This window comes from Myotis daubentonii, chromosome 16 (genome assembly GCF_963259705.1).
Source record: "Myotis daubentonii chromosome 16, mMyoDau2.1, whole genome shotgun sequence".
NCBI classification, from domain to species: domain Eukaryota; kingdom Metazoa; phylum Chordata; class Mammalia; order Chiroptera; family Vespertilionidae; genus Myotis; species Myotis daubentonii.
The window spans coordinates 45663246-45689239 of NC_081855.1; the positions used below are offsets into that span (position 1 = coordinate 45663246).

At 58.7% G+C, this 25994-nt stretch overlaps 1 protein-coding gene across 15 annotated transcripts in view; it reads right to left on the reverse strand.

Annotated features, from left to right (window-relative positions):
• Window positions 1–6254: 6254 nt before the first annotated feature.
• CACNA1G (calcium voltage-gated channel subunit alpha1 G) overlaps window positions 6255–25994 on the reverse strand; it is a 64531-nt gene continuing 44791 nt past the window's right edge. For 2 of the 15 annotated variants that reach the window (XM_059670594.1, XM_059670590.1), the window contains 14 exons: window positions 25583–25775; window positions 23587–23640; window positions 18420–18571; window positions 17406–17515; window positions 15633–15766; window positions 15255–15325; window positions 15045–15123; window positions 14834–14955; window positions 14124–14471; window positions 13285–13428; window positions 11364–11498; window positions 9552–9714; window positions 9083–9252; window positions 6255–7712 (listed from right to left, as the gene is read on the reverse strand). In XM_059670594.1, coding sequence (XP_059526577.1) covers window positions 6981–7712; window positions 9083–9252; window positions 9552–9714; window positions 11364–11498; window positions 13285–13428; window positions 14124–14471; window positions 14834–14955; window positions 15045–15123; window positions 15255–15325; window positions 15633–15766; window positions 17406–17515; window positions 18420–18571; window positions 23587–23640; window positions 25583–25775 — 2607 coding nt within the window. In that variant the 3' untranslated portion in view covers window positions 6255–6980. Of the gene's footprint in view, window positions 7713–9082; window positions 9253–9551; window positions 9715–11363; window positions 11499–13284; window positions 13429–14123; window positions 14472–14833; window positions 14956–15044; window positions 15124–15254; window positions 15326–15632; window positions 15767–17405; window positions 17516–18419; window positions 18572–23586; window positions 23641–25561; window positions 25776–25994 lie in introns of all 15 variants that reach the window. The other 13 variants (XM_059670595.1, XM_059670591.1, XM_059670603.1 and 10 more) reach the window with 8 other exon arrangements.

Genomic DNA, 25994 nt, shown 5'->3' on the forward strand with positions numbered 1-25994 from the left:
GACAGGCGTGAGCAGAGCAGGAACGCTAGGCGGGGTACAGAAGCTCATCAGGGCAGGAAGTCCCAGATTCCAGGCGAAACTGGGTGTTAAGCCCAAAAAGTCTAAATTCAGGATCGATTCTGAAGAACTGCCCCATAGCCTTATCCAAGTTCATAAGAGCTTTAATAAGACACACATACAAGGGCAAAACAGCTACCTCCAGGGGTGGCGTGCGGGCCAGGAAGAATCCACACCCCCCTGCCCCAGGACAGGGTCCCTTTTAAAGGGGGTTCATAGCGGGGTTATAGGAGACCCAGATAGCGGGTAGTTGTGTGGCCCTCCCAGAGAACAATGAATCACTAATTAAAAGGAAAGTTAAAGATAACATCAGGCAGTTATGACATTCTATACATTCATTAACCTCCTTCCCGGGGGCTGGTGTTCATCTTGGGGCAGCATTCCAGTTTTTGGGGTAGTCAGCCAAGCATGAGGTTACAGGGAGTTAAACAGCCACAAAGAGTTCAACATCTCCCAGAGACCTTTACTGCTGGAGCCATACCACATCTTTTTTTTTTTTTTTAATACATATTTTATTTTTTTACAGAGAGGAAAGGAGAGGGATAGAGAGTTAGAAACATTGATCAGCTGCCTCCTGCACACTCCCCACTGGGCACGTGCCTGCAACCAAGGCACATGCCCCTGACCAGAATCAAACCCGAACCCGGCACCCTTCAGTCCGCAGGCCGACGCTCCATCCACTGAGCCAAACCGGTCAGGGCCGTACTGCATCTTTAAAGTGAGCTCCCCTACACTGGGAAAAGAAGTATTGTCGGGCCTCCCCACCCGGTGACCTCTCCTCCTCTAGCATATCGCTGGTCATGCAGTTCAGACCTCCCCCAGACCTTCGCTCCCCTAGCATGTCTCTAATCATGTGGTAGACCCCCTTAGAGGAGGAAGAAGGGGACCGGAGAAAAGCCTCACATGGTCCCCATACAAGTCCTTGCAGGACTACACCCTGAAGCGTCAAGCTCAAGACAATGAGGTTCTGACCCACATCAAATAATCCTAGGAACAAAGGCTCTGGTCTGTGGACCACGGAGACAAAGTCTAGGCTTCAGTTGTATGTTAGCTCCAGGCCCAGAAAAGCAGCAATGAAATGGCTGGACCAGCTGCCATGACTAAAGATCCCCCGTCCCGCGCCCCTCCCCTCAAGCCAACCAATCAGTGGAGACCATGACACTGAGGAGATACACCTGGAAAACTAATGAATATTCTATTACAATCTTGCTGGGGCCTTCAGATGAAAGCCCTTAAGACAGTGGTTCTCAACCTTCCTAATGCCGCGACCCTTTAATACAGCTCCTCATGTTGTGGTGACCCCCAATTTCAATGTTACAAATTGAACATAATTAAAGCATAGTGATCAATCACAAAAACAATATGTAATTATATATGTGCTTTCCGATGGTCTTAGGCGACCCCTGTGAAAGGGTCGTTCGACCCCCAAAGGGGTCGCGACCCACAGGTTGAGAACCGCTGCCTTAAGACAAGGAGCCAGCTCTCTCTTGCTCTCTGGAGCTCACCCATACCTGTCCCCCTCTCCCTCCCTCTGGTGCGTTTTGTCTTTCTTTTCCCTAAGCTCCAGGGGCCCTTCTTTGGCCTCTGTAACTTGTTTCCTGAGCTCATACAACCCAGCTGGCTCACTCACTTCTTCTACCTCGGTGACTTTCTAAAAATAAACCTTTGCTTGTTTTTGCGTCTCGGTTCTGAATGCTTCCTTAGCCACACTCAAGGACCGAGGTCTAATATTTGGTGCCATTTGCCTTTAACACAGTATTTCATGTCCTAAAAGGAGGTCGTAGGTGGCAGGGCCACCGTGGCATTAGCACACACACTATGGGCACTGTCCACTCCGCTTTGAGCTTTCAGACCAGATTTTCCAGCTGGAGGCTCCTAAGAGGAGCAATAATGACCTGTGGGTTGGGCTGCAGCAAAGGGAGGGACCGAACCTCCTTCAGCTTGAGTGCCCCAGCCCCAGCCTCCCTCCCCAGCTGACTGCAGCTCCAGGCAGGATGGACAGAGCATGTGCTGCGCCTCCCCTGCCAGGGAGCATCCCAGGGGAAGCCAGCAAGGGGATTTCCTGGCAGGGAGATGAAAAGATGATTTCAAGGTACAGCTCTGAGCAGGAATGACAACAGAGAACAGAAGAAAGCAGAGCAAGGTGGGGACAGGGAGGCCCAAGGACAGGAAATGCTGCAAAGGAGAGTCAGATGGGAACTGACAAGACAAGGGGGTGGGTGTGGAATGGCAAAGGCAGGCTTCTAGCTCTCCCCTCCGATCACTGCCTGATTCATTTCAGCCCCTCGTGTCTCCTTGAAGGTCCGGAGCACCCCCACCCGCCTCCAGTTCCCAAACTCCAACCTCCCCCTTCTCTGCTGCTTCCTCCAGACCCCAGCCTGGTGGAGGCCACACTGATCCCACTCCTGGCCTCAGCGAGGTTGGCTCTCTGCCCCCAGCCTGCACTTGATCTGATTTGGCATGCATGTAAGCACCGGCTGCTGTGCCCGATTCAGGAATTTCCAAGACAAGAAGAATTAATTAGCTCTGTGGGCCACAGTCAGCATTTCCCACACCTGGACCAGGGCTAAGACAGTTTCAGTGTTCCCTGGCAGAATTCCCACCTGGGCATTCGCTGGAGCTGCCACCTCCTTCATCTACTTTGCTGTGCCCTCAGAGCAGGACACCAGCCCACAACTAAACCCACTTTGGAGAGTTAACTCCCCTCCTAGAAACCACTGTTTGGATTCGCTTAGCCCTGGTCACTGGCCTTAGGCAGGGATCCCTGGAGGCTTAGCACTCTGATGGCCCGGCTTCTCCAACCACAGACAAGCCCTTCATTGGGCCCTGTGAGCCTGTTTGCTCCTTTGGGGACGGAGTATGCAGAGCACCTGTCCATAGAGGGTGTCCATGTGTTGGTGTCCTCTCCCTGGCTTCGTACCTCTGCAGAAGGGGCACTGGGTGGGGTGGCACCAGGTGTAGGTGGCTGGTGCTGCATCTGGTGTCTGATGCCCTCACTATACTGCTGTCGCCAGCCCTACAGGTCAGGCCGCTCAGCTAGCCCAGGAGAGCAGAGAGGAGGCCATGGGGCACCAGGCTGTGGTGGGTGGGGACTACGGATGATGATGGAGGTCTGAGTGGGGCACGGGGAGAGGACAAAAGAGACAAGGGGCTGGGAGGAAGGGGGTGGGAGGGCGGCATTACGTCAGGGAAAGGTGGTTTCTGGGAAACTGGGTGATCGCAGAGCCAGCCTTGGCCAGCCCTTGCACAAGCACCCGGAGCTTAGGGACGCCTTTTGCTGTGGTCGAACCTCTCTCCGCATGCAAGGTGGAGGGCTGTGGCTGCTCCAAGCCTCCAGGTGTGCCAGGCTGGGAGGTCACATGTACATTTCTATGAACACAAGTGATATCGCTTTGGAAAAGGCCACCCCGGCAAGGCACGTTGCACCATTCCCCATGCCCTCCACAAGGAGAAGAGGCCGGGGTAGTGTGAAGCCAGTGGGCCGCAGGTTGGCCAGACCTCGCATGAAGTCTGCCACCTCCTGGCTGCGTGACCTCGGGCAAAGCACGGAACCTCTCTGAAGCCGTAGCCTCATGGGCAAATGAGAGCAATGGTACATCCCTCGCCGGCGTGTTGTGAGGAGTAAGTGCGAGACTGCCGGTGAGTCTCAGGTTTGTTTTTGGCACCAGCTCAGCTCACCCCTCTTCCCAGTTCCCTACCCCCAGACAGACCTTTTCCTGGGGCCTGGGGGTAGAGGAAGCAGAAGCCGCCAAGCCTGAGGTGGGGGCCTCGCAGCTGTTGACACGATTTCTTCTGAACCCCCAGGGAGAGGGCGCAGAGCAGATGTGCCAGGATAGATGGTCTTACCTCCCAAAGCCCCCACATCCCTGAAGTTCCTAGTCAGTTCCACCTCTGCCCCTGGAGGCACTAATTCAAGACCTGCTGCCTCCCCACCCGCCCCTCCCACCCCCAGCCTCCTCACACCCCTCTGCTTCCTGCCCCGGTATCCTGGAGCCGAATAAAAACCCATCCACACAAGCAGCAGGAGGTGAGCATCATTGTTATTATTACTACTGTTCATCAGAGTCAGTAGTGCCATTATTTTCCATTTCAAACTCACAACAGTTTCCATCATTGATAAAGACTTTACATTGTTAGGGGAGATGCCACAATTCCCTCCCCCAGATATCCACTTTGAGGCTGAGGGGCCCTGGGCCGGGATGGAGGGGACAGGGTGTCAGCTTAGCTCTCTGGCTTCATCTTGACCCAGAATCCTCCAACTATTAGAGGAAAGAAGGCCTCAGAACCCCCTCCCCACGCCCCACCCCTACTAAGGAATAGACAGCTACAGGATTCTACAAAAATAGAAAAGCTTAATCTGCAAGCCTAGGTCACAAAACTCTAGGAATTTTGTACAGTTTGGCAAAAAAAAAAAAAAGAAGGCAGCTTCTATGAGCTCCCCCCCCCCCCGCCCCTTCCCCACCCAAGGAGGACAAGAGAAAATAGGATTTGACATTATTGCAGGTTTTTGGATTAAACTCCAAGAGAATCAAACCAGGTGTTTGCTTTAAGGAGTGGTATTATTTCTGTCCAGGTTAGGAAACACCAGGTTGGAAAAAGCATCCAGGTTCATCGCCAGCAGTCTGGCACCCACCCGCTGCCCCCCTGGTCCCAGGTTCAGACGGGGAGGAGCTGTCAGTGAGAGCTGCCAGCTGCTGTCGAAGTTTCAAGAATCCTGGAGGCTGAAGGTGCTGGGCATGTTGACGGGAGTGGGGTTGGGTGGCCAGCAGGAAACAGGCTGGTTGAGCGCCGCCTTTTGGCACCAGGGTTTCAGACCAGAGACTATTGCCCGCGGTAGCACCAGAAAGGAGGTTCTGGGCCAGGTCGACAGCCCCGCCTCCTCTTCCCTTCTTCCTGCCCCTCCTTCCCCTCCCTCCCTCCTCTGCTTGCTCCCACTGGGCCGGCGGCAGCAGGCAGCATGAACACCTTGTGGGTACTCACTCATCAGCCCCAGGGGCCAGTTCCCCGCTCAGCAGCCTGGCTTCTCCACCTACCAGTTCCACTGGACACCTGGCCCTGGTCCCCTCGACTTGGGGGACAGCAGCCCTCTGTTTCCATAGCTTAATCCATCGCCTGTCCCGATGGGCTGGTCCCTGCAGCGCGGGTCAGTGACTCCGGCAACTTGGGAGGCTGAAGCCAGGCTGCTGAGGTTGCCCTGCGGACGCCTGGGAAGGCCAAGCCAGCAGCACGGCCCCTCCCCCACCAGCCCAGGGGTGGGATCTCAGCAGCTGAGGCTGCCTCTCCCAGCCTCACTCGGCCCCATTAACCAAAACAGCTTCATTATGCCCATTTCCAGCTTTCAGTGCGAGGCTGATAGCTGTCAGCAGAAATAAGAGTTAATCTGGAATTACATTCAGAGCTGCCTGGCTCAGAGGAAGCAGTGATAACGCTTTGATAGAAGCCGAGTGGATCCTGCCGGCCCAGCCTTCCGCCTCCAGAGGGGTGGGCTTCTCCCCTCCTCCTCTGCCTGGGAGGGAGGTCAGGCCGGAGGCTGCAGCGCTCCAGGGAGAGGCATTTGGGTTCTCTTTGCCTCAGACACGAACACATACACATATACTCACATATACACACACATCCACTCATATCCATTCACTCATATATATACACTCACACACATCCACTCACTTATATACACACACACTCACAATACACTCATACCACTTATACATACACACCCTCACATACACACTCATACACTTACACACTCATACACAATCATATATACACACTCATATACACTCACACATACACACACTCATACACATCCACTCACACCCACTCATATACACACACTCATAATACACTCATACCACTTATACACACACACCCTCACATACACACTCATACACTTACACACTCATATACACTCATATACACACTCATATACACTCACACATACACACATACTCATACACATCCACACACACCCACGCATACACACACTCACAATACACTCATACCACTTATACACACACCCCCTCACATACACACACATACACAATCATATACACACTCATGCGCACACACGCGTGCACACACATGCAGAGGCAGCTTTGGCCCCTTCCCTCCCCACCGCCCACTCCCCACCTCCAGGAATCTCTCCCCAGTGCCGGCCGGAAATGCCTAACTGTGCCTTGTGCTTTTACTCTGGACCGTGATTAGCTTTATTTTGGAAAATTACTTTATTATATAGATATAGATATATAGATATAGATATGTATGTATGTATATATAAAAAGGTTTCATTTCATTTGTAAAATCTTATATTTTTTTTCTTTTTCTCTCTTTTTTTTTTTCCTACAGAAAATGATGACGAGGTTTAAGGAGAAAATAAGTTACATTACAGTTTCCAAAACGGTCCTCGCTCTCCGCGGAAGATGGGTCGCCGTCAGGGCTGTGATGCACTCGCCGTCCCAGCTTGTGCTTTGCAAGAAGAGAGAGTGTAACTACACTGGTGGTTTTAGGTTAAAATAGCCGAGGCAGACGCCTTCGCCTCAAAAATATTCTGAGACACATAAAAGTGGAAGGAAACAAGTCTCCCCAGTCACAAAACGCCGTACATCCCGCATATACTAGATTCAATTAATTTAATAAAATAGAATATACATAGATTCTGCACAAACGTATTGCTTTCTCCCAACAGCTCCTGGTGTCGGGAACCTCAGCGACACTGGGCTTCTCTTCCTGCTTGGAGCCAGGGTGGGCAGGGCTGCTGCTCCCCACTCGCTGGGAATCCTGCAGTGGCCAGTGCCCAGTGCCACTGAGGCAGGGAGGGGCGCCTCTTGGGTGTCCACATGGAACTTTTGTCAGGAATATAGCCCAAGAGGAGGAGCGAGGATTTGGCACCCAGTGGAGAAAGGTGAGTGGGAGAGGGGGGGCAGGACTCAGGGGTCCAGGTCTGCCGGGTCAGAGGAGAAACCGGAGACGCCCAGCGTGTCTTTCTTTGGGGAGGGCGAGGCAGCCATGCTGTCAGGGGGGCCGGAGGCCGAGAGATCCTTGGAGTCGCTGGACGGAGCCCTCCTCCGGAGGCAGATGCCAGGGCTGGGTGGGGGCCGAGCGCCCTGGCCCTGGGGGGGGTCTATAGAGATACTGGGCGGACTGAGTTTTTTCTTGGGCCGGCTCCCAGGCCCCCCAAGAGGTGGCCCCCCGAGGCCCGAGGGGCCGGGGTCCAGGTGGGGTTGGGAGCCACTGTCCAGGCAGCTGACAGCAATGGAGTGCCTCCTCTGCTCCTCCAGCCAGGACGCGGGCCGGCGCCCGCAGCTCTGCGCCTCCACGCTGTAGCACTTCTTCAGGTCCCGCGGGGAAGGGGGCGCCTCCTGGCCGCCCGCCTGCAGGAGGTCTCCTGAAACCCAGCTCAGCTCCGTGTCCAGCTCTAAGCTGCTTCTGGCCTCCAGCGGGCTTTTGTCCCAGGTGGGTTCTGGTCCCGGGCAGGGGGCTGGCAAGTGCGTGTGCTTCAAGATCTTGCTCTGGCTGCGGGAGTGCTGCACCGGGGTGCTCGGCTGGCCCCAGAAGGAGGAGGTCCGGGCCAGAGGCGGGGAGGGCCCACTCACCTCTGACAGCAGGTCCTCCCTGCTGCCCAGGCCCTGAACGTCCAGGGAATCGGTCCTTATTGCTGCCTGTATGGGGTGGGGGGAGGGCTCAGCCTGGGGACTTCCTCTCCCCCATTAGCTGTTCCTCCAGACAAGCCAGCGAGCCCCCTCCTCCCCGTCCAGGGAGCTGCAGGACCACCCTAACGGAGGGTCCAGTATTGGCTCTTGTGGAGAGATACGGGCCATGTGCATCGGGCCCTCTGGCCGCTGCCCTCCTCGGTGTCTCCCCCAAGCCTGCAATTCCCAGCCCCCAGGACACAAGGAGGCACTGGGCCAGCTCTACTCTCCAGCCGGCTCCCTCATGCCTCCCTGCCTCTTTGGCCTTAAGCCCTCAACTCTATGGGCTCCGGTCCTCTGTGATGTACAGCCCGACAGTCTCTACCCTCCAATAAGATGGACCCCTTCCTCGTCTTTGCTCCCTGCTGCACTGGGCCCATGAGCATCTTGGCCCGTGACCTGTCACCGCAGAGATCCGGTGGGGTGTATGTCTACGATCACACCCTGAGCTCTGGGGGGCAGGGGCTGTCTCATTTGTCCGTCTCCCCGGGGCCTGGCACACAGGGACTGCTCAGTGAATATTTACAGGATGGATGGGGACTGTACCTGTTCCCCCGGTGGGTGGGATTGAGCAGATTCTCACGTGGCCGTGCTCAGGCATAAGGACACACACCGCCTGGGCTGTGGGCTTGTTGCTGGTGGACACACAAGCCTCGCCTGGCTACATGAGCCTCTGCTCTGGGCCCCTGGAGTGTGGGCTCCAGAAGGTGGGCCCCAGGCTTGGCCAAAGATGGAGACACCTGAAATGTGCCTCGTGCCCAGCCGGTGCGGCTCAGTGGTTGAGCGTCGACCTATGAACCAGGAGGTCACAGTTCGATTCCCGGTCAGGGCACATGCCCTGGGTTGTGGGCTCCATCCCCAGTCGGGGGCGTGCAGGAGGCAGCCGATCAATGATTCTCTCTCATCATGGATGTTTCTATCTCTCTCTCCTTCTCCCTTCCTCTCTGAAATCAATAAAAACATATATATTTTAAAAAATGTGCCTTGTGCCCCTTAGCTAGGTCTAGAAATACAGAGAACAGGGAGGCGGCTGTGGGTCGGGAAAAGAGAGTCAGAAGCCTGGCTCATCTCCAACTTGTCCTGCGTCCCTGGGCAACCTTGGCCCCCTCTGGGCTCCGGGCTTCCTCAGTGAACAGGGGAGGAGGGCAAAGTCCGAGCGGTCACAGACCACCTCTGCTTGGTCTGGCTTTGTGTCCTGGCGCCTGGCCTGGCCTGTCACTGCCTCAGAGTCAGTGTTTGCTGGGAGAATGGAATCGGCAACCCTGGTCATCACCAACAACCCGGGACTCCCGGCAGAGAGGCTAGCCCTCAGGCCCAGGCCCACCTCCACATCAGCTTACCTGGCGCCTCAGAGGCCTCTGAGCCAAAGGGGAGCGGCCGGGCGGGGGCAGTTTGGGGATGGTGCCCCACGTGGGGGCGCCGTGGGGCTGGAGCAGATGGGGAGCATCTTTGGGAAGCTGCAGGATGTAGCTGGTGTCTGCTGGCTGGGAGTGAACGGACAAGACAGAGCCTGCGGGGTGAGGGGGCAGGACAGGGGAAGGAGGAAAGAGAAGAGGTGAAGGGCCGGCCAGTCTGGCTCCCACCTGAGTCCCCTCCCTTCCTCTCTCCGCGCCCCCATCAGGGCCTCCCCCCTTACCACAGACCCCTCACCCTGTTCGAAAGCCACCTCCCTCAGGCAGGGGCTGGGGGCTCCTCAGGAGTAGGAGAGCCCTCGTTGGCTGCCTCAGTTTCCCCCCAGGTTAGGATGGAGCCTCGTCAAGGACGAGGTCCCCAGTGTGAGCCACGCTGGCTTGCCCCGGGCCCTGGTACCTGACTGAGCTTTGGGGAGCCCCCAGCTCCCGTGCCCCAGGGACCCCTCGGCCGTGCTTCCATCGCGGCACATGTAGCTGTCGTTGGGCAGAGAGTGCGTGCGGCTGACCCCGGACTTTCGCAAGCTCAGCGGGTCTGGCACCTCCCCCGGGTGGGGCCTCCTCTGCAAAAGAAACAGGGGAGGGAGGTGGGCGGAAGAGGGGGCATCCAGATTGGGTGACTGAGGCAGAGATGGACAGCACAGGCCAAAAGCTCCCCACCCCCCGTCCCCGCCACCGCCCAAGGCCCCGGCCCCCACCCCCTTCTCGGACAAGGTGGTGATGGGATGTGTCAGGCAGAAGGGCAGACACATGGAGGAGCCCTCCACACACAGGGAGGAGGGAGGCGGGAGGAGGCCCTGGCCCCACAAAACCATCCACACTGTAACCCTTGGAGCCTCCGGGGGGCGGGGGGGGGGGGTGGAGGGTGAGGAGGTGTCTAAAGGAAGGAGAGCAGCCCCCAGCCCCCAGCCTGGTTGAAGAGCTCATCCTCAAGGCCCCACTGAGAGGGGCCGAAGGACCACAGGGAGGATGAAAAGCTACCAGCATCCCGCAGTCCTCCTTGCTGGGGCTGTGGGGGGACTGGGAATGGGGGAGACTGGGCAGCTGGGACTGCCTTCTAGGTCTCCATCCAATTTTGAAGGCGGCCTCAGCACCCAGTACTGGGCGTGGGCCGAGTGAACAGGTTGAACAACATGAACTTTAGGGGGTGTCACAGCTGGCTTACCCGCCTGTCTCCCTCTCCCCTTTTAATCACACCATGGGGGTGGGCTGGGCACTCAGGTCCTCCTCAGTGGGGAGACGGGGGTTAAGGTGGGTGCCTGGAATCTATTTCAAAGAAAGGCAGGAACCAGCCTTTGACCCCAGCCAGAGGGAGACGAGGTTTGCTCCCAAGAGACTTCTCCCTCCCCCGGTCTGTTCCCAGTTCTCAGAGCGGCTGGAGGGTCCCACACGGGCCCAGCCGGCTGAGCAGCCACCAGGCCGGAAATGGCTGTGTTGAAGACAGTGTGGTTCCTTTGCTTCCCCCTCTCAGCTCAGGTTCCACTTCTGCACCCACCCCAAGACCCCTAGGGACAGAGCCCTGCTGTGAGGAAGGGGGTCCCAGTCCCCTCTTAAGTCCTAAGAGAAAGGCGAAGGGTGGGAGCAGGGGGCTGCTCGTAGTCAGAAGGGACCAGGGGTCGGGCAAGGGTGGAGAAGCTGTCAAAACACAAAGAAGCCCCCGGACACAGGGACACACAGGGACAGGGACAGAGAGGACAGGACGCCCCCCGCCCCCCCCCCCCCGCCCCATCGGAAAAGGGCAAGATGGTGGCAGCAGAAATGTGGCTCTTACCCACTACGTGGTGGCAGATGGCGGGGGGTGGGGTGGGGAGGGAGGGCAGGTGGGAAAGAGGGGGGCAGGGAGGGGGAGGGCTGGCTGGCACAGGGCTCCAAACCCGGAGGCTGGTTCTGCATCGAGGCAGGCCCTTTGGTCAGCTGCCTGAGGCCACCTCTACTTTGGGCTGTGTCACTCCTGTGGGTCCGGATTAACCCTTTCACAACGGCAGCCCCTGGGCCCTTCTGGGGGAGGCCCTGATTGCATATGATCTCATTTCTTTGTCCACAGTGGGGGACCCGAGAGCCCTAACAGCCTGGGGCACCAAGTGCCGGTGCTTGTGCCTGTGCCTGTGCCTCTGCGTGGGGCCGTGACAGGGGAGGGGGCAGGGATCTGGAGCCCGGCAGCCAGCCCAGCCCCCGGGGAGGCTGGGGGAGCAGTGAGGGGCTGTGCATGTACATTGCTCTCCGGGGCACTAAGTAAGAGTGTGTGAGTGTCATCAGGCAAAGAGTCATCCGTCAGAGCTAGAGAGCAGGACGGTTCAGACACAATCTCTGACGTCAGAGACAGAGCCTCCATCTCAGCTAGAGGGATCTAGACAGGGAGAGAGATGAGCAGGCATGAGAAACCAGGACGGAGAGCGCTCACGCACACACATGCAACGCACACGCACGTACACAGAGCCCCTCTGCCCCCTTTCCACGAAGCACAGGGAAAAGGGGCCTCCCTTCTCTCTCCCCACCGGCTTCCTGAGTCAACTGACAGCTCCCCCCCCCACCTCAAACCCCCACTCTGATCAGAGAGGCTGCAGCAGGCACCAAAGGGCCAGAGCAAACAATGACAAAGCAGGAGACACAGAGACGTATTCTAGAGATACCCCAGGAACCTAACAGCCCCCCCCCCCCCCCCGGGGAGGGAGCAGGATGAGGAGGGCTTTAGACTCTCATGAAGATTCCAGGGGAAAAAAATTCAGAAAGGCCAGCAACACGCCTCTCTGCTCTCAGCACAGACAGCGGCGGCGTGGGGGGGGGGGGGGTGCTGGGGACAAAGCCGCCGATCTGATGACTGCTTTCTGCCTATTCTCTCCGCTTCCAAAAGCCTGGCAGGACTTGGCCTGCCCCGGATTCCGGCTTCTCCCCTCCCGGGGCCTCCTCCGCCTGCTGGCATGGCTTGGGCTCTGGGAGATGCTCTCCTCTTGCCAGCCTGCACTGGACACACCTGGTGGGCTGCCACACCAGCGGGCTGTCTCACCTGGAACCCACTGGGGGCAACCTCAGTGCCTACAGGACCCTGGGGGGCAGCGGGGACCCCTTCCCATCACCTCCTCCTCTCTCTCAGCACCTTTCCCCACGGGCCTCCTTCGGGAGGGGCGGCTCAGGAAGGACTCCCGCTCCCTCTGGTCACTCTAGGGCTTGGCCAGGTTCAGGTCCCTACAGCCCCTCTGAGACCCTGGAGGCCAGGCCCCTTCCCCTGGGAGGGTCTCTGTACATTTCTCTGGATCAGGATGCAGGTATCCCAGACTCTGGGAACCTGCCTGTCCACCCCTTCACCCCACAGGGCCTGTGGGACTCGAGGCTTTTCTGTCTCCAGCTGACACCTGTTTCCAGGTCTGCCGCAGCCCCTAGCCTAGGAGAGGGGTGGGGGGTACTCTGCCACGTGGAGGGGGTCAAGGGCAGCCAGAGAGGCCACGGGGGGAGAAGAGGAGGACCCCAGAAAGCAGGAGATCCACGTCTAGATGGGACGGGGGGAGAAAAACCCGTGGCACCGTGGGAGGGGCTGGGCTTGAGGAGGAAGCCGAGCCGTATGTCACACCCGAGTCCCAGAGTCCACTCCCAGCTGCAGCCTTCGTTCTTCTCGGGGCCAGGTCGGCATCCACGGGCTCCTGACCGCACCCCTCATGCCCAGGGGGTCCCGTGGCTTCAAACGCCTCCAAAACAGAGGACGGGGGTGGCTGGTGGGTTCGGAGAAGGGAGACGGTGGCCTGAGCGTGTCCCTTAGTGGGTCCCCTCGCCACCGGCTCTGCTCCCAGAGGCCTTCCCCCCCCCCCTGGGCCTGGCGCCTCACCTCCTCCACGCCCTGTCCCAGCCCCCTCTCCTGTTCAGGGTCTTTCTCCCCAGTGCTCTCTCCAAACCCCGTCTCCATCCATCCTCTCACTCAGAGTCCCATCTCCGCACCCTCCCTTCCAACTGTGTGATCCAGAGCCTGTCTCAGGCGGAGGGACCCCCGGTGCCTCCTGCCAAGCCCGAAGCCCAGCTGCGGCCCTCAGGCTGCTCTTTCTCCAGGCCCCCAGCGCGCAGGACACGCCCCACCTCCCAGAAGCAGGTACAGCACGGCACAGCTCGCAGGGCCAGGGAAGGAGGCACAGCACGGGCACAGTAACCTGTGGGTCGGAGCCACCCGGGCTGCTGGCTGGAGGGAAGGCAGAGGGCTGGCCCTCTGGGCCTGCCAGCTCGTCCATCAGCTTCAGCTCCCCCTCCAGGGAGCTCTGGATCAGCAGGGATATGGTGTCAAACATCTGTCTGTCCTGGGAAGGACCAGCCCATAGGGGGAGCCGGAGAGTCAGGGAACAGGGGTCAGAGGGGCAGTGAGGGGACAGGGGATTGACCAGAGACACAGAGGGAGAAAGAGAAGGACACACACACACACACACACACACACACGCACACACACACGTGTGTGTGCACACACAGCAACAAAGAGCCGGAGGAGGAGGAGGAGGAGGAGGGAAGGGCGTGGTGGGGAAGAGAGAGGGGTGGGAAGAGGAAGGAGAGATGGGAGATGGAAGATAAGAGCCCACGGGGAGAGGGAGAAGGAAAGAGAGGATTGGGGAAAAGGATGGAGAGATGGAATCAGGCAGGTCGAGGGTGGGAAGGAAAGAGGTTTGGTAATCGGGCAAGGGTAAGAAAGAAACAGGAAGGAAACAGAAAACTTAGCCTTGAACCTGAGAGCCAGGAAGGGGAGGCCAGGCCGGCGGAGGCTCGGGGATGAGTGAGCCAGCACATGTGCGGCCCTGGGCAGTGAGTGTGGGCTGCCATCGCGGGGCTGGGCCGGGGACTGCTGGCCCCTCCACATCCGGGCAGGAGCAGCAGGAGGCCAGGGGGAGCCCTGGGGTCAGCTGTGCTGCCCACTCCCTGTGTACCACCCACCGAGCCACTGGCCACCCACCCACCTGTCTCCGTCCCCCCACACCCCCTCGAGCAGGGGGGGATGTGTGCTCACCGTGAGGGGCTCCAGGGAGTAGCGAGAGGAGGCCGCGCCGGCGTGGGTCACGGCGTGCGGGGCCCCAGGCTTGGGGCTGTCGGGGCCCTCGGCCCCGGGCCAGAGGAAGGGGCTGCCCAGCGGCGAGTGGGGCTGCGGGCTGAGCGGCTTCATCTCCAGCTCCAGCTCGGCCTCCAGCTCGGCCTCCTCCTTGGCCTCCTTGTTGCTCTCCTCCAGGTGTTTCATCAGCACGGCGATCACCACGTTGACCAGCACAAACTGGGCCGTCAGCACGAAGGACACGAAGTAGATGGGCGAGATGACCGTGTTGTAGCAGGTGGACTCCTGGTCGCAGTCCCGGAGGGTGTCCTGGGGGAGGCGGGTAGAGGGGTGAGGCGGGGCGGACAGCGGACGGAGCTGTCGTGGGCAATCGGGTCACCGGTGTCACAGAGCATGAAGGAGGAGGCGGAAGGGCAGGAGGAGGGGCCCACGGTGCCGGGGTCATGGGGGGTGGGTGGGCAGGTAGGAGAGCGTCAGACACTGGCCTGGGAAGCGTGAGTCAGAGCGTGACCCGGGGACCCGGGGAGAGGGAGGTGCGGTGTTCCGCAGGGGGGATAGAAGGGCACGTGCTTTTAGTCACATCTTGCCAAGGAATCTTGGCCCAAGAAGTAGGGCTGTCTTCTTGGGGCCCGAGCCAGCCCTGGGGGTACCCCACTGCAGGCGGCTCTCACCTTCATAATGCCATTCCAGTTGTCACCTGTGGAGACCCGGAAGAGGGTCAGAAAGGCCATGCCAAAGTTGCGGAAGGTGGCATGCCGGCCCAGGCCCTCGCAGGGGTGCGTCTCGTCACACTCTGGAGGCGGAGGGGGAGAGAGGCCGGGTTAGTCCAGGAGGCCCCGGGGCCCCAGGCCTGGCTCCTCCACCCTCCCCACCCCAACTCACCCAGGTCTCCAAAGAGCTCCACGCCCAGAGCTGCAAAGATGAAAAACAACAACATGAAGAGAAGTCCCAGGTTCCCCACCTGGAAAAGAGGAAAAGAAATGGAAAAGGTGCCGCCGGATCTCCCGGCCAGCTTCCCTGAGCCCCCCACCACTGCGGAGAGCACCCCCTCCCTGAGAGGACCCCGCCCACCTGCCCCCACCGCCCAGCTACCTGGGGCAGGGCCTGCATCACTGTGTCCAGCAGCGCCCGCATGCCCACAGCCATCTTCAGCAGCTTTAGCACTGCAGAAAGGACAAAGTCGTGAGCTGGCCCCCCTGAGTCCCAGGTCATGTAGCTGGTGGGGCCATGGCCAGGGCCGGGGCGGGTAGGGTGCCTGGCCCCAGCAAGCCAGGCTGCCACGGCTCCAGTGCCACCCTCAGCCCAGCCTCGATCATCCATCCCCTTTGGCGGAGGCTGGGAGAAATACCCACAGGAACCTACACCTACTCAGTCCCTGGCCAGCGCCCGAGCTGATCCCTGCAATCCCCCACCCCCGGGGCCAGTCCCCCAGGCAGGGTGAGGGTGGTGGGCAGGCAGCTGGCCACTGACCTCGGGCGATGCGCAGCACCCTCATGATGCGGATTATGGTGGGGTTGATGGGCAGTGAGGCGTTGACCTCGATCTCCTCCAGCGTGATGCCCATGATGGACAGCAGCACAATGGCCAGGTCGAGCTGGTTCCACCTGGAAACACGGGACACAGATCCCTGAGTGTGTGTGTGTGTGTGTGTGTGTGTGTGTGTTTGTGAGGGGGTCCCTGAGGAGGAGGAGGCAGTTTGGGCTACAGAGAGGAGTGGAGGTCACTTGTCTATGGTCACTTAGCCAGTCCAGTCGGTGGCATAGGCAGGGCTATGACTTTAGCTTGAGGGCCTCTGCTTTTCATTGTTATTCACTTGCTGTTTTATTTAGCACTTCTATGCTGTTTGCTATGTGCCAAGCGCTGTTTTAAGGGCTTTATAAATAGGAACTCTTTACAACTCTGTGATATGGATAAATTAGCTCCCATTTTACAGACCGGAAAATGGAGGCACCGAGATTTTAAGTAACTTACCCAAGGTCACCAGTTTCTAAGTGGTGGAGCCAGGGTTCAAATCTGGTCCAGGCAGCCTGGCTCCACGCTCTCCGCTCTTAAGCCCCAGTCTGGGCCACAGTGACTTCCAGCTGCCACTGTCCCCCAGGCCCTGTCTTGTCCAGTTCCCTTCCTTCTCTCCATCTCCCAGGCCCTGGATATCACACAACCCACCCCACCACCAGCCCTTGGTAGGTCCTGGGCTGAACCTCAGGAGTCAAGAAAGGTCTTCAGGCTCTAGGTCAGTGGTTCTCAACCTTCCTAATGGCGCGACCCTTGAATACAATTCCTCCTGTTGTGGTGACCCCCAACCATAAAATTATTTTCATTGCTACTTCACAACTGTAATTTTGCTACTGTTATGAATCGTAATGTAAATATCTGATATGCAGGATGTATTTTCATTGTTACAAATTGAACATAATTAAAGCATAGTGATTAATCACAAAAACAATATGGAATTATATATGTGTTTTCTGATGGTCTTAGGCAACCCCTGTGAAAGGGTTGTTCGACCCCCAAAGGGGTCGCGACCTACAGGTTGAGAATCGCTGCTCTAGGTCCTTCCCCACTTCCAAACCCTTCTCTATTGCATGTCCCCTTCCCCTCTGTCACCTGTCCCCTTCCCCCTCTGTCACCTGTCCCCATCCCCTCTGTCACCTGTCCCCTTCCCCTCTGTCACCTGTCCCCTCCCCCTCTGTTACCTGTCCCCATCCCCTCTGTCACCCATCTCCTTCCCCTCTGTCACCTGTCCCCTTCCCCTCTGTTACCTGTCCCCATCCCCTCTGTCACCCGTCTCCTTCCCCTCTGTCACCCGTCTCCTTCCCCTCTGTCACCTGTCCCCTTCCCCTCTGTTACCTGTCCCCATCCCCTCTGTCACCCGTCTCCTTCCCCTCTGTTACCTGTCCCCTTCCCCTCTGTCACCTGTCCCCTTCCCCTCTGTCACCTGTCCCCATCCCCTCTGTCACCCGTCTCCTTCCCCTCTGTCACCTGTCCCCTTCCCCTCTGTCACCTGTCCCCTTCCCCTCTGTTACCTGTCCCCATCCCCTCTGTCACCCGTCTCCTTCCCCTCTGTTACCTGTCCCCTTCCCCTCTGTCACCTGTCTCCTTCCCCTCTGTTACCTGTCCCCTTCCCCTCTGTTACCTGTCCCCTTCCCCTCTGTCACCTGTCTCCTTCCCCTCTGTCACCCGCCTCCTTCCCCTCTGTCACCTGTCCCCTTCCCCTCTGTCACCTGTCCCCTTCCCCCCTGTTACCTGTCCTGGAAGAACCGACGGAAGCCAAAGGCCACGAGTTTGAAAACTGACTCCAAGACGAAGATAATTGTGAAGATGTAGTTGCAGATCTTCAGAGCCTCGTCCAGGATCTGGCAGGGATGGGGTATGATGGATAAGGCCAGGGATGCTACCTGCTGCCCCCAGCCAATCATACCTCCCAGATGTGGGAGACAGGGTGAGTCTGAGAGGACCGTTCTTCTCTGTTCCCGCCATGTTGGCTGGCCACTGCTTACTACTGTAGGACAGAGTAGGGTCCTCATTCACGGGGAATGCAAGAACTGGCCGGGGCCTTGTGCACTACCAGTTCAATGTTCCTATTTTACAGATGGGAAAACTGAGGCCTGGAGGGCAGCCGATGAAAGCTGACTGGAGGAGTGGCAAGATTGCTGGTGAGCTTGGGGGCTGGACATTCACTAGAACCTATACTGCAGAAGGGCTGGCACTAGTCTGCCTTCTTTTTATATTTATTTTATTTTTTAAATCCTCATCCAAGGATATTTTTTCTATTGATTTTTTTTAGAGAGAGTGGGAGGGAGGGAGGAAGGGAGTGGAAGAGAGAGAGAGTTTGAGAAACAGAGAAACATCAATTGGTTGCTTCCCACATGTGCCCCAACCGGGACTGGGGATCGAACCCAAGACCCTTCTGTGCCTGGGCCAATGCTCTAACCACGTAGCAACCCCGGCTAGGGCCAGTCTGCCTCGTTACCCTCACAGGTGCAGAGCTCAACACAGGGTAGGCACTCAGTCAATCCATACGTGCTGGGTGAAGAAATCAGGTCCTCTACTTCCAAGCTTGGTGACCTTGGTCAAGTCAACTAACCTCTCCCAGGCTCAGTGTCCTCCTCTGTTAACCCAGGATGAGACCCGCCTCCCAGGGTAGTGAGAGGGGCACAGGAGGAACCCATGCAGAGTGCCCAGTGCAGGCTTGGCTGGTCTCACCCCCGGGGCCCCACAGCCGAGGCAGGGCCCACATGGCTGGCCACTCACTCCTACCTGGGGCTGCTGGTAGTGCTCCATGGCCATGGTGACCACGTTCAGCCCAATGACCCCCGTGATGAAGAGATCCAGGTAGTGGCTGGTGCAGAAGTTGTGGACGAGGAGCCGGAAGCGGGAGTAGTCCGAGTAGTAGGGTTTGCACTGGGCTTCTGGGGGGGCCAGGAGGAGAGCAGAGCAGTCGTGGGGCCCTGATCCCTGTGCCCCCTCCACCCGCAGTCCCTCATAGCCACCAGCTTCTAATGCCCGAGCTGAAACATTCCAGGATCATCAGCACCCTCGCCCTCCAGTTACTTCCTTTTCGGGGGGCGGGGGGAGCTCTCTCGGCATCGCCCCTCCAAGCGTCTGTGCTACTGGCTACCGGCTACCGTTGGGTGCAGAAGGGGTCAGGACATGCAGAGCTCCCCACCCACATTAGACACTAGGTGAGCCCCCGCCCCGAGGCAGCCTCCGACATCCACCAGCCCCTCGTTACTCCCTCGACTCGGTGTTCCGCAACCAGGCCAGATCAATAAGATAAAAAACAACCGGTCTTATCAGGCTCGGAGGAAACTCCATCAACAGAGAGGCGAAGGCTCTTGCTCCTTCACCAAGCAGCCCTTGAGGGCAGCGGAGGAGCTTACACAGAGCTGGGATTTGGAGATAAAACCAGAGATTGGAAATTGGACATCTTGGCAGGCTGCACTGCCCCCCCCCCCGCCCCCCCAGGGCCTCTGGGGAGGCAGGGCCTGGGCCTCCTGTACCCTCGTGTGCAGGAGGGCAGAGCGGAGGCCATGGGGCCCTGCTCGGTCCCAGGCTCACCTGGGAGGACCCCACTTGCAGGACTCACCCAGTTTCTAATGAGGCAGCCCAGCCTGCTCCGGGGGCCAGGGCAGCGTTGGATGCAGGCTGGGCTGAAAGCGCTGTCTGAGATCTGTCAGAGGCACACTCTTTCTCTTGTAATTAGGGAACCACTTCGTTATAAAAATCATGGTGCCAGAGAGCTGGCCTGTTAAGCAGGCAGAATGCATCTGAAGGCAAGAGATTGCAGGGGGTCGGGGGGCCTCCTCCAGGTGCTGGGGAAAGGCCAGGCCGAGTTGGGGATGCATGCCATCCGGGGGTGGTTGACAGAATGGTCTCCCAGGCAGCCACAAGGAAAAAGAGGCCTCCCACCGGAGGCTGGGGCAGCCTCAGGTCCCAGACAGCCCTTCCCCCTCAGGAAGTCTAGGGCGAAAGCCAGCTAGCGCAGGCTGCAGCCTCTGAGGCCTGTGCCAGGGGTGGCTGGCTCAGGGGCAGCAGGAAGCTTTGGGCCCAGGCCAGTTCGTCTATAATTGTCCTTTCCCATGCAGAGGACTGTTGGACAGAGAGGTAAACCGAGGCAGGGAGTGGCCTGGGTGGGCCCCCACCAAAGGCCGAAGGAAGAAGAGTGCCCAAGAGCTGCACGTTCAGCCTCGCCCGATGCCACGGTCCAGCACCAGCCCTGAGGTGTGGATGACCAAGGGGCAGCAGGTCTAGAATGTTGGGGCACATCACAGGGTGTGCTAGGCCATCGCTCTGCCTGCAGACACGGGCCAGCCAACGGTGGCTTTGTTTGCTCAGGCGGCCCTCCTGGCCCCCAGGAGGGCGGCGGCGGAGAGGCCTGGGACAGGGGACAGCAGGAGGCCGCGGGTCATCCACAGGGCGATCGTGGAGGGTGGACCAGGCGAGGGGGCCTCTTCCTTCCTTCCTTCAGTACCCACAGAACCAGAGGGCGCTAGTCGCCCGTGTTGCTTTTGCAGCTGGAACTCTTTCTCTGCATTAATCTCCGTAAGTGCCGAGAGAGCACCGAGTCCATTATGCTAAAATATGAATGGAGAATTAACTAAAATGTTTGAATACAATTAGGTTAGAAATAGTGGTTCCTTATTAGCCCATTATTAGCTGAGACAATGCAGAGAGGTTGGGAGAGTGCCTCCTCTCCCCTCTTGCCCAGTCTGACTGTTTAGGCGGCCCCAGGGCCAATTAAACCTCCGCCTTCACCGCTGCCATCTGGCCAGGGACCCCTCCTCCAAGTGGCCCAGAGAGAAAGTGGGGGCAGGACGACTGAGGCAGGGCATCTGCTCATAGCGACCGACCGGTCCCATCCCAGGTCCCAGGCCCCTGAGGTCTATGCCAATGCCCTTCCACCCCCACCCCCACCCCCACCGTAGACCAGCGGGTGCAGAGGCTGCTGGAAAACCCCTGTGAGAGCACAGGTCAAAGTGCACCAGGGCCAACCCCTTTGTTTCACCAAGGAAGAGAACAAGGCCAGCAGAAAGCGAGTCCTCCACACACTGGGAGGCAGTGACAGCGCCCGGGCCTGAACTCCCAGCTCGAGGGGGTTTCAGACCCAGAGCTCGGGGATCTGGCCCAGAGGATGCCCTCGGAGAGTTTGCCAAAGGCCCTGGCTGTTGGGCTCTGAATGATGCCGCCCCCTTTCTGCTCCCCAGCCCGTGGTTTTATAGGCAGCACCTGGGCTCCCAGCAGAACCAGGGACGCACTGCCCCCCACCCTCTGGAGGAGGGAGGAGCCTCGAGCGGATCTGCTGCTCACAGAGCTCTGGTCATTGCCCAGGAGGGGCCCAAACCAGTGGTCACTGGCATGTTGGCAGCCCTGGCCCCATCTCCCTGCCTCCCAATAGTATGAGCTGTTTTAGGCAGAGAAAATACCAGAGTCAGACAGTGGGGAGAAGGGCACCCCAGGAATGCCCTGCCCCCAGTCAGGGGCAGGAACGCAGGAGAGGTGCAGGGAGGGTGTGAGGCTGTGAGTGAGGGCAGCAGGCACAGTGAGTTAGTAGGGGTCACTGGGAGCCTGAGGATTTGCAAAGGAGAGTGGCAGGGAGTAGGCGGAAGGTGGAGACACAGGCCCCCACGGCAGAGGCCACACCATCAGCTGCCACAGCCAAGCCTGCTCGCTGGGTTCAGTGGAAAAGGAGAGGGCAGTGCAGGCAGGTGTCCCACGCAGGTGCGGTGGGCGTGGAGCTGGTGCTGAAGGCCAAGTGGTCCCTTGGGGCTAACCTGACTGCTCAGGCTGGTCCCAGGTGGCCAGTCAGGCCCATTGCCCTGGTAACCAAAGCCTTTTCCCGTGGGCCTCTCCCTGGGGTCTGGCTGAAGCCCTCCCGCTGGGCACAGCACTGGCATTAGCAGGAAGGTGTTTGATTCCTGCAGCCCCAGGCTAGGGGGTGTATGACGTCATTCGGGGGACACTATGGGATAGGTTACTCAGCAACATCACCAGCCCCTGAGAACGACTGGAAATGCAGAGGCTCACCTCCTGCCCCAGTCCACACCGTGAGCACTTCTAGGTGAGGCTCAGGCATCTGTGTTCTAATATGTTCTCTGGGCAGTTCTTTTGCACACAGAGATTTGAAAAGCTCTGGTATGGACCACCCGGGACCCCAGATCTGGGAAAGAGGATAGGGGACGACCTGAGGCCCTCTCCGGGGGTCTCTGAGCACCCGTCATCCGCTGGAAAGGTAACACACACTATTGCAATCCGTGTACATACTCTCATGTGCCGACAGGAGCACGGCACAAAGTCCCCAGAGTGGGGATGAGGCGTAAGAGTAACGAGAGCGTTTAGCTTCGAGCAGGCGTGTCAGGAGTTCTCAGAGGCGTGTGAGAGTCTGCAAGTGCTGGTTCGTGGTGGAGGAGCTCCTGGGGTGTTTTGGGGTGAGCGTGTACGTGTGGACACTTCAGCCTACAGATCAGGTGAACCCACAAGGCCTCCCACCTTCTCCTCACCCCTTAACACGTCTGGAGCAGGCAGTGCAGGTTGTCGCAGAGAGCGGGCCCAGGCAATCCAGACTGACCAGCTGGAGACGCCTGCGCCCCCGAGAGAGATGGTCTCTCGATGCCAAACACCAGAGCTCGCACCATGGGGCCAGCAGACAGCCACCCATCTCAGGCCTCAGGATGACCTCCCACACGGTGGCTCAGTGGGACCCCCTGGGGTGGGTTCCCGAGCCCCCATAGCTCAGACAGCCCCACATCCACAGGGCAGCGTCTGTGGAGTCGTGTTTTGGGGGGGAGTGCGGGATAAGGAAGAAAGGCTCAGCCCAGTGGTCCCCAGTCTGAAGCCCACGCCCTCAGCAGCCTGAGAAGGCAGCCACATGGGGGTTCTTAGGTTCTTTTCAGTATTTCTAAAAACTTAAAAATGTCACGCACACGCCTGTGTTAAGAGCCCACAGATGAACTGAGTGGCAACATGTTTTTTGTTTTGTTTTGCTTGTGTGTTGTTTTTTTTTGCCATCATCCAGTGTGAAACCTTCTGCGGCTTAGAAGCTCTGATTAGCAATTACATGTGCCTTTGATTAGCAAAAGCTGAAACAAAGTCATTATTGAAGTGCTCTTAACTTCAAAGACGGCCTTTCATAATGTGGGGTTTGTTGGCAATGATAAGGGGGGCCCTTGGGGATCAGCAGGTTGGGAACCACTGCGCGGAGACGTCAGAGGGTGTAACTGAGGTCCCACTGCCCTGACCCAGATTCCAATGACCTCAGAACCCCCGTCTGGGGGACGTGTCGGCCGAGCAGGCGCCAGGGTGGGGGGCAGAACCAGGAAGGCTTCCCAGAGACTGGCTCTCAAAGAGAAGGACCCAACTCGCTCCCAAATCCTGGGTTTCGGGGAGAAGCTTATGGCTAACGCAGGCCTTGCATTCCCAAGTCCTGCTGTTTGTAGCGATGACGTGGCCACCGCGATTACTTGACTATTAATGAGTCTGTTCAATTATTCATCGTTACATTTTTGAAACAAATCCGTCCCCTCGCTGCTCCTCTCATCCTGCGCACTTGATCAAAGTCTCCCCTTCAGACAAAAGGAGACGGAGAGATGTGCAGCTCAAATCGTCAAACTGTGTGTGACCTGGGAGAAGGAGCAGGAGTAGGAAGAGGCAGCGGGGGGCTGGGGAGCTCGGGCGTGGGAAGCCTTGCAAGAGAAGGTGGGTCCTTCAAGAGGTGTCTGAGGGAGGGGGGCGCTGAGACCCTCGCCTCCCATCCAGCGAGTGCAGCACCCCAGGGACCCTCACCCCTTCGCCCCGAGAGGAGAGAACCAATGAGCCGTGGAGAGGCAGCAAAGAGGAGGTCCCCAAACCCATGAGGCGGGCCTGGGGGCAGGCAGGGCCTGACCACCCCCGGGCCACACCCTGGAACCCGCAATCCCAGACGCAGTACCTGGCGCCGCGCTGGCTGAGCTGCCGGAAGCAATTACATCGTCCAGCATTAGATCTAAAAGAACGAAACACGACATGGGTCACTGGCCGGACCTGGCGGGCTGGGCAGGGCCCCCTCACAGCTCGCTCCCCCTCGGCTCCGACCCTCAGTCCGCCTACGCACGGGGTGTGCCTAGCGTGGGTGGGCTGGCCCTCAGTGTCAGCCCCAAGCTCGGGGCGCAGAGCACTTGAGGAAAAGGGAGCTATTCAGCCAACTCGACAGGGTCACGGGGACAGGGAATCGGGCACAGGGCGGGGCAGGCAGCCTGTCATCAGAACAGATGTCCACGCCTACCTGTGCCCCGGCCTCAGCTGCACCTGAGGCGGCTCCAGACCCCAGAAGGGGAGCCAGCTGGTCAGGCAGGGCCACAAGTGCCTCCTGCCAAAAAGAATTCCGTCTGCAGATGCCCTGCCGAGAAGGCAGACGGCAAGGAGGGGAGCAGGGATGGAGCAGGGGTGGGAGCAGGGCTGCTGGGGGCGAGGCGCCTGCTCAGCCTCAGACACAGAGCGAGCCAAGATGGGGCCCCTACCCCAGGGCTGAGCGGTTCGCCTGGGACACAGGTGTGGAGGCTGTGGGACGGGGACAACTGCACCACCTGTGCTGCCCAGAGGCCAGTCTCCCCTCCGCGCCAGCCTGAGGGGCCCGCCTCTCCCAGGGCACACGGGCTCTGCCCCACCCGCACCCATCTGGTGGTACTCACATGTCAACACACCAAAGAGCAAACTCACTGCACACATCTTATCGGCGGAAGGAAGACGGTGTGAAGAGGAGGAGAGAGAAAGGGAAACCCGCAGACCAGACAGAGACAGACACACAAAGGCTTAGAGAAACCCACACACAGAGACACTCAGAGAAACGTGGGCAGTGACAGGAAGAGAGACTCGTGGGGATGACTGGGTACCAGACAGGCAGGCAGGAGCCCCGAAGACAGGTGCAGGCGCACCTGGAGACTCTGAGAAGCAAAGGGGCTCCTCCCCGTCACGTCTCGTCCGTTCTCCCTGCAATCTGTGTGTCTTTTCCCTTAGTCCAGCGGCTCTCAACCTGTGGGTCGCGACCCCTTTGGTGGTCGAACGACCCTTTCACAGGAGTCGCCTAAGACCATCCTGCATATCAGATATTTACATGACGATTCATAACAGTAGCAACATTACAGTGATGAAGTAGCAACGAAGATAATTTTATGGTTGGGTCACCACATGAGGAGCTGTATTTAAAGGGCCAGAAGGTTGAGAGCCATTGCTTGGTCTCATGGCAGAAGAGCGTGGGGAGGGGCGGAGAGGGGCCTCACCCAGCCAGTGCCAAGAAAGGCTGGAGATCACAGGTGAGGGGGCTGAAGGCTCTAAGGCCAGAGAGTCATGTGCTTAGAGTTCCTGTGACCCCAGACCTTCTCTGGACCAGGAAGAGATTTTTTTTTTTTTTTTACAGCTTGTTTGAAAACTGACAGTGGGGAAGGCAGGGCTCCCCTCTCGCTGCTGTCCATTGGCAATCTCTGTCGAGACCGTGCTCAGCAGCTAGACACTAGGCAGGCACAGGTTCAAGACGCTTGCGTGCCAGCCCTGGGCCGGGCAAGGCTGGCACCTGGGCCAACCCCTGGGTCTCTGGACAGCGGCCCCGGACAACGGAGCATGATTCTCATCCCATGAGGCTCCTCTGAGCGTCGAGCTGGGAGAGGCTGTGCATGACTCCCCTGGAATCATCGCCGGAGTATGATGCTGAGCCCTGGGGAGCCCTGCCGGGTGGGGGTGGCTCCCCCCCACCACGGGGCTGAACTGGTGTGCTTCATGCTGGCTCTAAAGGCTGACATGCTCTTGTGGGGGAGGAGGTGAGGACGGGGGTGGGAGCAGCTTCTCCCGGCCCCCAGCCCCAGCCCCTGGCCCCCGACAGTCGCAAGGCCAAGGTCAAGCACGACTCAGAGAGAGGTGGAAAGACTACCGACCAGCCATCTGCTTCTCCTTACTCCTTCTCTTTTTCTCCAGTCTCCGCAGCCGCTTCTCCTCCCGCCGCCGCGCCTCCTCCTCCTCCTGGTGCTGCCGACACTTGTGGAAGTTCTCCACCACCACGCCCACAAACATGTTCAGGACAAAGAAGGCCACGATGAGCAGGAACGAGATGAAGTACAGGAGCATCCAGGGGTTGTGGTTCATGATGGGCTGGCAGGGAGCAGGAAGGACAGGAGGAGCCATCAGCCCCGGGGACTGTCTCAGGTGCTGCCCCATCACCTGAGTCCGTTAAGACGGGGCCCACAAACTCAGTGAGCTACAGGGACCCAGCAGGGGCTGGAAACAAACCGTGTGGGTTCAGTGTTCGGCAGTAGGGAGGGGTGGGGACTGTGGCAAAGTGGAGAGTGGCTCTATCTAAAGGGGAAGCTG